The 15,881-nt window shown below is 49.6% G+C and overlaps 1 protein-coding gene across 1 annotated transcript in view; it reads right to left on the bottom strand.

Annotated features, from left to right (window-relative positions):
- The window catches only part of LOC144685664 (uncharacterized), a 68,078-nt gene that overhangs the window by 38,641 nt on the left and 13,556 nt on the right, over nucleotides 1-15,881 (bottom strand). Inside the window, exons 3-5 of the mRNA XM_078550430.1 lie at nucleotides 11,351-11,494; nucleotides 7,939-8,217; nucleotides 5,521-5,606 (exon numbers count right to left, since the gene is read on the bottom strand). Coding sequence (XP_078406556.1) covers nucleotides 5,521-5,606; nucleotides 7,939-8,217; nucleotides 11,351-11,494 — 509 coding nt within the window. The remainder of the gene's footprint in view (nucleotides 1-5,520; nucleotides 5,607-7,938; nucleotides 8,218-11,350; nucleotides 11,495-15,881) is intronic.

Raw genomic sequence — 15,881 nt, 5'->3', positions numbered from 1 at the left:
CAGCAAACGCATTCTGCAGGTCTGCGCATGATTCCCTGGGAGCATCCATGACTCCTACATTCTCAGGAGGTCTCAGGTTCCTGACGAGTCCACGGAGGCTGCAGGGTTGGCTCCTCGGGGAGAAGGGCTACCCATAGAGGACGTGGTTGATGATGCCCATGCAGCGGCCTCAGACTGCAGCAAAGCGAAGGTAGAACGAGGCTCATGCTGCAACTCGCACTTTGGTGGAGAAAACCATTGGGATATTGAAGATGAGGTTCCAGTGCCTGGACCGGTCTGTTGGAGCCCAGCAATGCAGTCCATAGAGGGTGTCAGACAGCCTCGTTGCCTGCTGCGCCTTTCACAACCTGGCGCTCCAACGGGGAGAGGAACTGCCTAGGGAGCTGCACGTCTGCTCCAATGAGGAGGACGTTGACGAGGATGAGGGTGAGGAGGTCCCCGAAGGCGAGGGTGATGGCAATGAGGCCATCACGTTGCCCAAGATGAGGCAAGCGCGCTTGGGTGGCCCTCATAGCCGCTAGATTCGAGGATGATGATGATGAGAGGCAGTGAGGACACTCCATAGATCCTCACATTTCATCTGTGAACGTTTGACTCCTGTCTGGCTGATGGCACCATACATACCCTCTGTGATAAGGCTCCTGTCATGGAGACGCAGCGGATGCCCATAGTCCCTACATTCCAGGAGGATGGTGACGACATGTGGTTGGGACACTCCATAGATCCTCACAAAGCTTATTGTGAATGTCTGACTCCTGTCTGGCTGATGACAGCTCGCTTGTGCTCTGTGAACAGGGTCATACCATGGAGATGCAGCAGAGAAACTTTAACTTCTCCTGATCCTATGGCATCCTTCGTGAGCTGAACCTTTTAGGACCACACTGTCACCGGACACAGATGCTGATGGGATAGGGGGGCCAGCGCACCTTAAAGGTGCTGAGAGCACACAGAGAAAATGATGGAACTCTGTGCCGCCGGTCCAGGATATTCTTGTAGCAATGATAAGCCCCATTGAGGAGCAGGTGTGACTGATGTGTCCAGTGACTGTGAAGGCGCACCATCAGTGTGCTGGGAAGGTTGCACAAAGCACAGGGGTGAGGCCCTGAACTGAGACGCCTGCCTCTATCCTGTGCAGGAACCAAAGTTTCACTTCAAAGTGGCACGATCACTATTCATCATAATAAGGAGCCATAGACAGGGTGACATGGTTGGGAGCTTATTTACAATAGTCAATCTTATGTACAAGTGATTAACGCCTGTGCCCACACAGTGAAACTACATTTACTTAACCATCCTAACCCTGTCACTATGTCTTGGTGCTCCCCCAACATCCACAGCAGAGGTGGATGCAGCCTGCTGACTGCTATGCCCTGTCTGTGATGACCTTGATGGGCATCCTCTGGAGGGCCAAGACCTGGAGGGTCCTGGCCTGCTTTCGGGGTCCTGCTTTCGGGGTCCTGCTGTGTGGCAGTGGCACCCTCCTGGGCCTGTGGAACTGGAACTGCTGGGGTCAGAGTATGATGGCCGGATGGGCCGGACACTCCCAGAGTCACTTGGGTGGATGGCCCCGGGGTGTGCACCTGCTGATCCTCTCCCTATGGGTGCCCGAGGGCCCCTGGCTGACTCCTTGAGGAGACAAGGAAGCTGGAGTGAGATCGGGCTGCCCCCATCCCTCTCGCATTGACACTGTTGGAGGCCAACTATGGCGTCAGCGATGGAGTTTAGCTCATGCAGCAGTGGAGGAGCGATGGCCTGGACCAAGGTCTCCATGGCAGCCATTATTCTACTAGTGTTGACCTCGGTGTATTGCCATGCCGGCGCTATCACCTCAGAGTGATGGTGGATGGACTCCTCCATCATGCCTTGCAATCTGAGGTGCGGAGTGAACATCCCTTCCTGATGTTCCCGAGCTTGCCTTTGTAGCTCCTGCAACTGAGGTATGACTGAGTCGAGAGGCTCCTCATCTGACTCGGACTCAGCAGATTTCTGGCCTCCAGCAGTACTCTGCCAGAAACCTGGGGAGTCCCTGCTGCCGCCTGCTGTGGATCAGAAAGTGTGATGTGGTCACCAGATTGTGACCCTGAGGCTATTCTAAAGCTAGGCTCCACCGAGGTGTGTGTCTCTGTACTGGTGGAGGGTGTGGGTGAGCGCTGTGACGGGTCTTCAATTAGGGTGCCATCAAATTCTTCTTCCGAGGTGTCTTCAGGGCTTGACTGGGGGCCCTGGGTCGTGGATGCTCTTGGCTACTTCCCAGATATACCTGCAAAAGCAAGGAGAGATAATTAGTGCAAGGCAGGGGACTGGAGAACAGGGGAACCGACTGACAGCATGGTTGTCTGATGGATGTTGCACTGCTGGATCCTCAGTTGGTTGAGCACCACTGACCTCACCGTCAGAATGGGAATGGTCCAGATCATCACCTGCCAGCTGGATGACTCTATTTTCAAAGCCTGTGAGGACCTTAATTTCAGGCATTCATCCACTAGTCTGCAACCTCTCCCTTTTGTTGTGTGCCAGCTTGTCCTGAATGAATACAGAGGGAGAGAGTGTAAGCAGGACACCTGCCAGGCCAGATGATAAGGATGCCTGGCATGTGTGGTGGGGAATGGTGCCATGGATGGGATGAGGTGACAATCCGTGGGGCTGATGAGGGTGTGTGTGTAAGAGAGTGAATGGTGATGTCCCTTGAACTGGCAGTGTTTGAGAACCCTGTGGATGTGTGATGGGTTTGTGAGTGTGTGAGTTGAGAGTGATGAGAAGATTGACTTACTCTGGTGGAACAGAGGAGATCATTCATCCTTTTTCAGCACTGGGTGGCTGTCCTCTTTTGCAGGGCGTTGGCGTTGACCACCGCTGCCACCACCTCCCATACCAGATTGATGACCTTGCTCGCTGGTCTTTGCCTAGAGCAGGGGTAGAGGACTTCGCGGCGGGCCTCCACTGTGCCCAGCAGGCACTTGGGGGAGGCATTGCTAAATTTGGGGGCAGCATGTCTCCTCCCTTTGGCAGCCATCAGTTCCCAGCAACTTCCTATCCCTTGAGGAGTGCTGGCTCTGTGCAGGGATGGCCTTTAAATATGGCGCCTAGATTACTGATGGCCTGAGGTGATGGCGGGGTGGGTGAATCAGAGGCCACGCCACCAGCGACCTGGCGTGTTTCCTGGGAATGCATAATTAATGAGGCACCGGGAAGGGGATGATATGGCACGAAAAGCTGCCATTGTGGCTCTACTGAGTAGATGGCTAACTGTGCCATTTGGAACATTTATGGTTCCAATAGCTTGATGATGGAAAATGGAGATGAAAGAGTGACAAGTTAAATCCATGTTGCCCCCTGGTTGTTGTATATAAAATTGTGAGGAGAGCTATCATACTCTCCGCAGTTTCAAGTGTGTATTAGAAACTTGTATAAACTTTCAAATAATTACAGCAGCTAAAGATAAGCTTGGTCCAATGAGTATTACATAAATGCCCTGCCCTGGAACATACCAATTTTCTCCTGAAAGGATCAAACTCTCTTTTCCTCCTATATATCTGGTTACTTCATCTATCTTTCATTCCCGTAGAACTTATTTCTGGCAATGATTTTTGCCCTCTACTGCACTTAGTGCAAATCTGGGCTGATTCCGCCCAATGTAACAACTCAGAGGGCAGAATACTGACTTAGATTGACTAAGGCAAGCTCTCCCTGTGTTCGCTTGAATAAACGATCGAAAACTGTACCCGAGTCTCCAAGTTGTTTGATTTCACTGTAACAATTCCGCACCCACCCAACCCCCACCCCACTGAGCACCTGACCCTCAACCCCGACTGATCACCTGACACCCCCGACCACACGACACCCCCCCCCCCACTGACCACCCACCACACTCCAACCACCCAATCACCACCCCTCCACTAACTACCCTTTTCCTCTCACTGACCACCCACTGACCACCAGGCCCTCACCCCCCACTGACCAGCCACCCACTGACCACCCGATCCCCATCAACCAACTGACTCCCCCACTGATTGACTGACCCCTCCCTTGACCAGCCTACCCCCACCTGACCACCTGACTAACCCCCCTCCCTCTGATCCTACCCACTTACCTTATAAAACTTACCTTCTCCCTGGCTTCTCAAAGTGGCTGGACCTTTAAACTTACTTGCTTTACGGCAGCTAGTGCTGTAAAAAAGGAGGCATGACTTCCTTACCTTCGACACTGCTGCCCTCGACTGAAGGCCTCAGGAGCGCGCTGCACAGCACAGCTCTTGCCTGGCCTGAGTTGGAGGTCTGGCAAGAAAGGAGTGGCTGGATTTCAAGGTAAGAAACCAGGAGCAGCATTTCACTCGGCCTCTGATTGCCACTATACGGAAGTTGCAGGCCAATATTACACATTATAAACAAGTACAGAGGCAGGGGGAAAAGGAGCGGGGAAAAGAACGAAAAGAAGGGTCTGTGTTAGGATGGAAGGCAGGAGAGATTCAATGACAAAAGGGGTGATGATACAAGGCAAAAGATGTGGTCAAGGGCCAAGTAAAGAAACAAAACATGTCTAGAGGAGCGCTGGAAGGGAAAACGTGAATCATCACCAGCAGCAGCTGGCTGAAAAAAATAGGCAAAGATTATGATGTGAAATTGTTGAATTCAATATTGGCTCTGGAGGCTGGAGGTATGTCTAATCAAAAGATGGCATATTGCTTTCAAGCTTCTCTCGAGCTTCACTGCAACAATGTAGGAGGCCAAGATGACTGGGAGTCAAGCACAGAATTAAAATGACAGGTGACCAGTAACTCAGGATCACGCTTGTGGACTGAATGGAGTCCAAGGCCACAAACCCGCCTTCCAGGCAAAATAACAATCTAGTAGGTCTGACAGCTTCTGTGGGGAGGAAGACAGAATTAATGTATCGAGTCCGTATGACTCTTCATCAGATGAATAAGTTCTGATGAAGAGTCATACGGACTCAATACGTTAACTCTGTCTTCCTCTCCACAGATGCTGTCAGACCTGCTGGGATTTTCCAGCAATTTTTGTTTTTGTTTCAGATTTCCAGCATCTGCAGTATTTTGCTTTTAAAATAATAATTTACTTGTACTTCTTTCAATTCTGTATACAGTACTTGCTGTTAATGATGTGGCTTCCTCTACAATGGGGAGACCAAACACAGATTGCATGATCGCTTTGCTGAACACCTCCATTCAGTCTGCAAGCACAACCCTGAGCTTTCCACCGTTTGTCATTTTAATTTTACACTCCATTCCCACTCGGACCTTTCTGCCCTCAGCCTCCTGCGCTGTTGAAATGAAGCTCAACGTAATCTAGTGGAACATCTCCTCATCATTTAATTAAGCGCTTTACAGTCTTCCAGACTCAGCACTGAATTCAACCATTTGTTACAAAAGTGAGGTTTTATAAGATGCTTATGTTCTAAACTGTCTATTTTAATTTAAGGTAAAATGGGGTAGTGGGAAGGGACATGTGACCTCCTACTAGTTCTGCCCAGTGTCAGTTAAACAAGCAATGAGATGGTACATACTAAATTGATCAGCTGTTCCAGTCTGTCACAAGTCAATGGTAGAATCCAGATCAAGGCGTTCACACACTGAGAGCAGGCACAGAGATCTGAAACCAACACAAACATAAACTCAGACAGAGGCCCATTGCCTCATTTAATTTCATCATTTCAGAATACCAATCGTGCTGCTTGACCAGGCTAGCTGCACAGGCAGGACCTTGGTTTAACATCTCACCTGAAAGACGGTGCCTCCAACAATGCAGCACTCCCTTGGTAGTGCACATGTCTGTCAGCCTGGGTCACCTGCCCATGTCCAGGACAGGGGCTTGGAATTTACAACCAGTGGGAAGTGAGCAGGCTGGAAGCTCAAGATTACAACAGAGAGCTGATCACTCAGCAGATAATCCCTGCAGTGAAAAATCAATCAAGCGATATTTTCATTCTTTCAATATTTTCTTTATTTGTCCCATTAATACCCCCTTGCCTTCCATCATTATCATCCCTTCTGTCATTTAATCTCTTCTGTCTATCACCCTTTCATGGCCTTTCCCTTTAATTCTTTTGTCCTCCCCCTCTCCACCATTTTCCCTGACTCCGCACGTGTCTAAAATCTGTTCATCTCCAACATCTTCCAGTTCTGATAAAGGCCTTCAACCTGAAACTTTTATTTTATCCTTCTGTCCCCAGAAGGTGCTGACTCAGGCAGGGGTATAGTACCCTGTGAGCCCCCAGTTGTCCTGTGCTAGGGCACAGCAAGTGGTAATCTGCCCACAGGACCATCAAAGCTGAGTCCCATCCTACCTTCAACCAACATCCCACATGTACAAACTTTCCAGGGTACACCAATATGGCGTCGAACCACATGGCACTAACATTGTAGCAACAGCAATTGGCTTATTTTACCCTCCCGAGCAAAGAGTTGCAGGGAACAATCATTCTGCCAAAGTGCAAAGCCAGAGATCAACTATCTCAGCAGGTTTGGAAATGAAGCTAGGATCTTCCTGTGCACAATAGAAGATTGTGAGCTTAATGGGCCTGAATAGCCTCCTTCTGTACCTTAATGACTCCATGACTCTAAGGTAGTCTGGAGGGTAGAGCTTCACTCTGATTGTGCCGGCTGTTTTTGATGCAATTCACCTGAAATTGGTGTAAGCAGTGTAAGAGAGCGTGGAATTTTAAGCACAGTGCAAATTGAGTTTCCGCGATCTTCCACACTACTTTAAAAACATTAATATAGAAGCCAGCCATGCCCACAAAAATGGCCTCGATGCCAGACTGAATTATTCACCATGGCAAGTTCCCACTAACTGTGCTCGGTTGCAGACGTCATTGGAGCCACTCAAAGGTAAACTGGTTCTTTTGAGCACAAGAACATTAATAGGAACATTTTAAATGCTTTCTTCAATTTACTAAGAAACTGACCATTGCACCCCAATATAACTAGCAAAAGCTTCCTGGAATGAGAATATTGTCTTGTGAGGAGAGTTTGAATGGAGTAGGCCTATATTAGTCAGAGTTCAGAGAATGAAGGGTGATCTCATAGAAACATAACATTTTTAAAGGGCTTAATAGGGTAGATGCTGGGAGGATGTTGGGGAATCTAGAATTAGGGAGAAATTTCTTCACTCAAAGGATTGTGAATTTTTGGAATTCCCTACCCCAGAGAACTGTGAATACTCAGTCGTTGAGTGTAGAGTTCTGGACATTATGGGAATTATGGGGGTAGTATGAGGAAGGTGTAGCTATAAGGTAGAAGATTAGCCATGATTGTATTGAAAGACAGAGCAGGCTCAAGGAGCCAAATGGCCTATTCCTGCTCCTATTTCTTATGTTTCCATGTTCTTAAATGTTTCTGTACATTTTTTAAAAGTCATTTCAGTAATTAGAAATTGGGTACTGACAGGTGGTGGATTCACGCTGTGATTTGAAATGCATATTTTTCTGATAAATAAATGAACAAGGTATTGATCAAACCTTACTGACTTATCACTTAAATATATCAAGGAATATTTTCTTTTAAAAATTACCATTTAAAACACTGCCTGATTACACTCAGGCTCATGCCAGATTATGCGTTTGGTAATATGTAAATGTGTTTAAATGGAAACTTGACGACAAAAATCTTTTCAAAACTAGTGCAATTTTGGGCACATATACACTCAGACGGCCAATTACGAGCAAAGTGGAAACTCTAACCCAGAGTTTTGCTTGGTGACGGAGGGTAGAGAGAAGGTATTGGGGTGTCATAGAGGGTAAAGTGAGGATATTGGTGGTTTTTAGAGGATATTGTGAGTGTATTTAGGGTGTCTTAGAGGGTACAGTGGGGGATATTGGTAGGTTTTAGAGGGTATTTGGGGTGTCATAGATTGAACTAGCTATTGGTAAAACACAGACAAATCAATTCGACTATGGTTTTACTATAAAATATCTGATACTGACCAATAAGAGCAGCAATGGCTTGCTGTGCGACACCAAGCAGCCTGTCTGGATTCCAGTGCGGGAAGATTACAGCCACTGGGTGAGCGTGGGAAATGGGGAGTGGAGAATGATTTGAAACATCACCCATTGCTGCTTGTTCACAAGCCCTCTGGACGGTCCTGCCTCCCATTTTGGATGGATGAGGTGCCAGAGACTGGAATTGAAATCCCAGTAAATTTAACATGGAAGATACACCTGGGATGCTGATTATATTTGCAGTCAACTTCACTGTGATATTGTCTGCAGAGAAACAGAAAAATTATCAGAATGAGAAGCTTCGAGTCAGATCAATCATTGTTATGCACTCCATTCACACCCTGATACTCCCCCATGGCCACTCACTCTCTGCCTCTCACTCACTGCCACTACCCACCACCAATCACACACTGCCACTCCCCCACTACCACTTCTCAATTGCCACTCATGCAGAGCAACTCCCCCAGTGCAACTCCCCTAATGCCACCCCCAATGTCACTCCTCCACTGCCATCCCCCAATGCCACTCCCCCACTGCAACTCCCCCACTGCTACTCCCATACTACCACTCCCCCATTGCCATTCACCCAGAGCAACTCGTCTACTGCCACTAACCCACTGCCACTCCCCAACTGCCACTCGCCAACTACCACTCACCCACTGCCAGTCTCCTAATGCCACTACCCAAATCCCACTCCCCCACTGCAAGCTCCCCCAGAACAACTCCCCCACTGCTATACCCTCACTGCCACTCGCCCACAACAACACCCCACTGCCACTCCCCCACGGCCACTCACCAACTATCAGCTCCCCCAGAGCAACTCCTCCACTGCCAGTCCCCTACTGCCAGCTCCCCCGTTGCCACATCCCCACTATCAGCTCCCTCACTGCCACTCCCCAAGTGCCAGCTCCCCCACTGCCAGCTCCCCCACTGTCACTCCCCCACTACAACTCCCCTACTGCCAGCTCCCCGACTGCCACTCCCCCACTGCCACTCCCCCACTGCCAGCTCCCCCACTGCCAGCTCCCCCACTGTCACTCCCCCACTACAACTCCCCTACTGCCACTCCCCTACTGTCACTCCCCCACTACAACTCTCCTACTGCCAGCTCCCCCACTGTCACTCCCCCACTGCCACTCCCCGACTGCCAGCTCCCCCACTGCCAGCTCCCCGACTACAACTCCCCTACTGCCAGCTCCCCCACTGTCACTCCCCCACTGCCACTCCCCCACTGCCAGCTCCCCCACTGCCACTCCCCCACTGCCACTCCCCCACTGCCACTCCCCCACTGCCACTCCCCCACTGCCACTCCCCCACTGCCATCTCCCCCACTGCCACTGCCCCACTACAACTCCCCTACTGCCATCTCCCCCACTGTTACTGCCCCACTACAACTCCCCTACTGCCATCTCCCCCACTGTTACTGCCCCACTACAACTCCCCTACTGCCATCTCCCCCACTGCCACTCCCCCACTGCCACTCCCCCACTACAACTCCCCTACTGCCATCTCCCCCACTGTCACTGCCCCACTACAACTCCCCTACTGCCATCTCCCCCACTGTCACTGCCCCACTACAACTCCCCTACTGCCATCTCCCCCACTGCCACTGCCCCACTACAACTCCCCTACTGCCATCTCCCCCACTGTTACTGCCCCACTACAACTCCCCTACTGCCATCTCCCCCACTGTCACTGCCCCACTACAACTCCCCTACTGCCATCTCCCCCACTGTCACTGCCCCACTACAACTCCCCTACAGCGATCTCCCCCACTGCCACTCCCCCACTGCCACTCCCCCACTACAACTCCCCTACTGCCAGCTCCCCCACTGCCACTCCCCCACTGCCAGCTCCCCTACTGCCAGCTCCCCCACAGTCACTCCCCCACCACAACTCCCCTACTGCCAGCTCCCCCACTACTAGCTCCCCCACTGCCACTCCCCGACTGCAACTCACCCACTGCATTTCCCGCAGAGCAACTCCCCCACTGCCAGCTCCCCCACTGCTACTCCCCCACTGCCAGCTCCCCCATTGCCAGCTCCCCCACTGTCACTCCCCCACTACAATTCCCCTACAGCCAGCTCCCCCACTGCCAGCTCCCCCACTGCCACTCCCCGACTGCAACTCACCCACTGCATCTCCCGCAGAGCAACTCCTCCACTGCCAGCTCCCCCACTGCCATTCTCCCACTGCCAGTTCCCCACTGCCGCTCCCCACTGCCAGCCCCCCCAATGCCACTCCTCCACTGCCCACTACAACTCCCACATTATAACTCCCCCACTGCCACTTCCCCATAACCACTCCCCTGCTGCCGCTCACCCACTCCCACTTACCTACTGCCCCTCACCCATTGCCCCTCACCTACTGCCACTCTACCTTTGTCACTTACCACTGCTTCTCAGATGTCACAATTCAGCTTTTAATTGTACTCCCCCGACAAGAAAAGCGATGCTGGGTCATTTCTAACTGGTTTCCAGTCAGTGCCGAATTATTGCTAATGTGCCAGGATGGGTGCTACATTTTCCTCATTTCCAGCCAGTGTTGCTGCTCTGAAACATTAGGGCTGGAGAGGTGATCTAATTGAGGTGTTTAGCATGATTAAACGATTTGAGAGAGTAGATAGGGAAACTATTTTCTATGATGGGTGCAAACATGATCAGCAAGAGTCAGATCTCTCAGGAGGGGCAGGGAATAACTGGCTATATGATACAGTACATTGAAACAATATTAGCACCCAGCACATGTCAGGCTCTGGGGTTAACACTGTGGCTGTTTAATGGAACACAGACAAGACTTGGAAAGCAGCATTTGTACAGGGTTAGAGTTTTTTGATATTTGCTTTGTAAATCTGAAATTATGGAATCATTTTAGAACTGTCAACAAATTGATTTTAGACCGTGACTATAAATAAACATGGCCTTGTGAGTAAAGGGTAAAAAAAACACCTCAGTATGTCAGGTGAGCTACAACTAATGTGTCTGGTTACCTATGATGAGGTAAGTCCTGTTTATTCAGCAAGGTAAGGACTTACTCACTGTGTAACTGTACAAAGTTACTATTTATTCAGCAGGGTAAGGACTGCTCGTTTTGTAACTACAGAGTCACTGTTTATTTAGCAGGGTAAGGACTACTCGCTATGTAACTGTACAGGATTACTGTTTATTCAGCAGGGTAAAGACTACTCGCTGTATAACTGTACAGAGTTACTGTTTATTCAGCAGGGTAAAGACTACTCACTGTATAACTGTACAGAGTTACTGTTTATTCAGCTTTGTGACTCTACAGTTTAATGACAAGCATCCTCTCCAGCTCACAGATCCTAACTGAAGAGGTGGAAGATTTGATCTTTAGTGTGGTCTTCTGGTCACAGAGGGTCCTTCCAACACATGCTTACCTGTGTTAGTGGGAGAAAGCCGTTTGATTGCTTCTGTCATTAGCAGATGGAGCAGCTTGAGCACTGATGACATGGAGCCTTGATTCACAATGAGTTCCTCAAGACTTTTCTGTATCTCTAGCAGAAGAGCTTCCTGATCTGGAACTGAAGCAGCAGAGATCTCATTAGAGCTGGAATAGTGGAATTGGGGTTCCTCTCAAGTCCTGTTAAATTGAACATGGCCATACTATGTTACGACCGTGTGAGGAGGAATAAGCTGGCTCCCCTTTTTTCCAACCTCCTTGGTTGGTCGCAACAAAGATCTAGTTAAAATCCTTTCTCCTGTGGCTACCTTTTCCCAATCCAAATGTATTTACTTTTTGTAAGGAGCCAATTTAACCAAGCTTATGAGTCAAAGAAAGAGTAAGTTTAATAGTTACTAAAGCCCGAAGAAAACTAAGAAAGACGCGACACAAACACACACACACAGACACACACACTCACATACTTACACACAATCACACACGCACACACACACACTCTTACATACACACAGACATATACAGAGACACACACACACACAGGCACACTCTCACACACACTCACACATGTAAACACACACACAGATATACACACAGACACAGATACACACACAGATACAGAGACACACACAGACACATAAACACACACACACAGACAGATACACACATATAAATACACACACAGACACAGATACACACACATGCACACACACACAAATACACAGAGGCACACACAGAGACACACACACACACACAGAGACACACACACACAGACACATAAACACACACACACAGACAGATACACACATATAAATACACACACAGACACAGATACACACACATGCACACACACACACAAACACACAGAGGCACACACAGAGACACACACACTCACACACAGAGACACACACACAGACATGCACATATAAACACACACCTGAATTTTACCCTTGGTGTGCACGTACAATCAGCGGGCCTGGGACCAGTTGGGAAATAGGCCCCTGCCCGAAATGGACCCACGACTGCAATTTCATGCTGGCTGGCCAATTAAGGCCTGCCCAGCATGAAACACATCTTCTCAATAGCCGGGAAGGGCTGGATGGGGGTGGGGCCCTGTCGGGCACCGGGTCCAATGGCAACCTGGCGGTGGTTTAAAAACGGCACAGGCAGCACCTTGAAGGCTGCCAGGGAAGAACATATCTTCTGCGTTCTGGAGACCGAAGCTATGGCCTCAGCTGCGGCTGGTGATGCCAGGCCGGGTGGGCACTCAGCCATCCCCCCACCTCTGGTTTTCAGATAAGTGCCTTGCGATGCTATTGGAGGAGGTGGCTGCCAGGAGGGACACCCTCATCCCCAGAGATGGAAGGAGGAGGCCATGCACCTGACACAAAAAGATTGGGAGGAGGTGGCAGCCAAGGTCAGCAGCCACAACATTGTGAGGCGCACATGGGTGCAGTGCCACTAAAGGTTCAATGACCTGCTGCGCTCGGGAATAGTGAGTACCGTGTTGGCATGGATCAGTGTGGTGAAGTGTTAAGGGCTGGCTGCCCCCCTGTGGAGCTCAGGGGCATTAAAGTCTGGGTTCCAACTGTCAGGGGTACCAGAGCTGGCCAAGTGGGTGAGCTTGGACAAGCCAAGCTTGAGGTCCACGACTCGGATGTGCCCTGCAAGGTGTTCTTCGGGTCGGGTTGGCCAGGCTGCAATGGCGCTGAAGGTAGAGAGTGGACTAATCAATGCTCCTCTGTCCTTTCAGGAGAAGATGAACCATAACAATATTGAGAGGTCATAGACAGGTAAAGGCCCCCCAAACCTCCTAATCCTAACAAGATTTGAGCAGGATGCCTTGGAGCTTCTTGGGGAGGGTGATCAGCCAGAGGTCGTGGTCCACACTGGTACCGATGACTTAGGTAGGAAGGGGGTTGTGGTCCTGCAATCAGAATTTAGGGAGCTAGGTAGAAAATTAGCAAGCAGGACCTCTAATGTAGTAATCTCCGGATTACTCCCAATGCCACGTGCCAGTGAGTACAGAAATAGGAGGATAAGGCAGATGAATGCATGGCTGGAAAGATGGTGCAGAAGGGAGGGATTTAGATTCCTGGGACACTGAGACTGGCTCTGGGGAGATGCCACCTGTACAAGCCAGTCTTGCACCTGAACAGAGCTGGGACTGAGTTCCTTGTGGGCCGTTTTGCTAGTGCTGCTGGGAGGGCTTTAAACTAACTTAGCAAGGGTGTGGGAACCAGGAGAAAATATTAGAGAGGAACACCAGGGTGCACAAAATACTGGGAGGGGCAGATAGCACTAGGATAGAGAATGGTAAGTTAATAGGTAAAGTCGAGGTAAGGGAGAAAGTCATCATGGGCTGAATTTTACGTCGAGTGGGAGGGCGCGTGCCCAACCTGATCAGGTGCGAAATCGTGCGAGATGACGTCAGGCGAGCATCCTGACGTCATCATGCACTTGTGCGATATTTCGCTCAGCGGGCATGCGCAAAAGTATGAAGCGTGTCCGCCGACAATTAAGAGGGCAATTAAACCCATTAATGGTGCAACCTTATGGTTGGCAGGTGGGCAAATCGGCCAGGCGGCCTTTACATTTTTCATGAAACCTCATCCAAGGGCGGGATGGGGTTTCTGTTATGAAATAAAATAAAAATAAAAATCTTTGGGCAGCATTTTTATCATCTTTATTTTCAGGTGCCTGATTGTGATGCTCAGAGATTTTTTTTTTGCTTTTTAAACCTTCATTGGAACATTTTCGGGTCTGTAGCTCCCTGAGGCATCTCTCCACCTTCAGGGAGCTTTTACTCAGTGCTCGCCCATGCCCATGTTGATGTCATCGCCCACCCTCCTCCCACCCCCACCCCGGCAGTGCTGAGCTTCTCAGCGCGCGCTTCATGCTGGCTGGCCGTTAGTTGTCCAGCCAGCGTGAAATCGCAGTCGGGGGCTGATCATCGTCGCCGGTCTGTTTCCCGGCCGATCCTGGCCCGCCGATCGCACCCGCCTGCTGAGCTAAAAATTCAGTCCATGAAGTCTAAATCAGGGTGACTATGCATGTGTGTGAATGCACGGAGTTACAGCTGCAGATTGCCATGTGGAAATATGGGGGAGAATTTTTCTCCCCATCGTGCGGGCTGGGCGGAAGCCGATCATTTGTGCGCCACCATTTTACGTGGGCGGTCCAATTAAGACCTGCCCAGCGTGACATGTACCCTGAAATGCTCAGCGCTCCGTATGCGGGCAGGGAGAGAAGGTAGAGTCGGGGCCTGCGCTCTTTCGCGCATACGCGCAATGGAGCTCAGAAATATCCCTGAGGCACGGAGCTGTCTCATGGAGATTAATTTCATTATGAAAAATGGATAAAAAGAATTTTAAAAATTACTCAGACATGTCCCCTCGACAGTGTCACATGAGCTTGGACATGTTTATGTATTTCAATAAAAATTTTTATTTAATTTATAAAGTCTTCATGAAACCTCATCCCGCCCGTGGATGAGGTTTCATGAGAAATGCAAAGGCTGCCTGGGCTCTTCGCCTGCCCACTAACCTTAAGGTTGGACGAGCAGCCCTTTTAATGATTTCAATTGGTTTTTAAATGGCCTTAACAGGCCTTTGTCTGTTCGGCAGGCACGCAGCCGACTCCGGTGAACTGAAGATCGGAATGACGTGCGGTGATGTCGGGATGCATGCCCAATGTCACCGTGTGTCATTTTACGCGTCGGTGAATGGGGCCCGCCCCCGCACGACAACCAGGAGATTCAGGCCATGATGTTGTGGTGATAACTGAGACCTGGCTCAAGGAAGGGCAGACTGGGTGTTAAATATTCCCGGGTATAAAGTGTTCAGAAAGATAGGAAAAGAGGAGCATTGCAGTGCTGGAAAAAGAGGATGTCCCAGAGGGTTCAGGACAGAGTCAATTTGGCTAGAGCTAAGGAACAAAAAGGGTGCAATTACATTGCTCGGTGTAGTCTATAGACTGCCAAATAGTGAGAAGGACGTAGAAGAACAAATCTGCAGGGAAATTACAGAGAGATGCAAGAATTATAGAGTGGTTATAATGGGTGACTTTAATTACCCGAATGTAGACTGGGACAGTGGTAGTGTAAAGGGCAGAGAGGGGCAAAAGTTCCTAAATTGTGTTCAGAAGAATTTTCTACAGCAATATGTGTCCAATCCAACAAGAAAGGCAGCACTGTTGGACCTGGTTCTTGGAATGAGGTGGGCCGAGTAGACTAAGTATCAGAGCAGGAACATTTATGAGACAGTGATCATTGTATTGTACGTTTTAGGATGATGATAGAAAAGGACGATAGGCAATCCAGAGTAAGAATAATTAACTGGACGAGGCCGACTTTGATGGGGCAAGAACGGAGCTGGGCCAGATAGACTGGAATGAAAGATTGGCAGGAAAAACTGTCGCTGAACAATGGGCTACCTTCAAAACAAATTCGTTAGGTCACAATAAAAGGTATATTCCATCAAAAGGGAAAGGTGGGGGAAAAAAAACAGAGC

This window comes from Cetorhinus maximus, chromosome 10, assembly GCF_964194155.1.
Source record: "Cetorhinus maximus chromosome 10, sCetMax3.hap1.1, whole genome shotgun sequence".
NCBI classification, from domain to species: Eukaryota; Metazoa; Chordata; class Chondrichthyes; order Lamniformes; family Cetorhinidae; genus Cetorhinus; species Cetorhinus maximus.
Note: the sequence above shows the minus strand (reverse complement) of the source record. Positions and strands in the feature narration are given on the sequence as shown.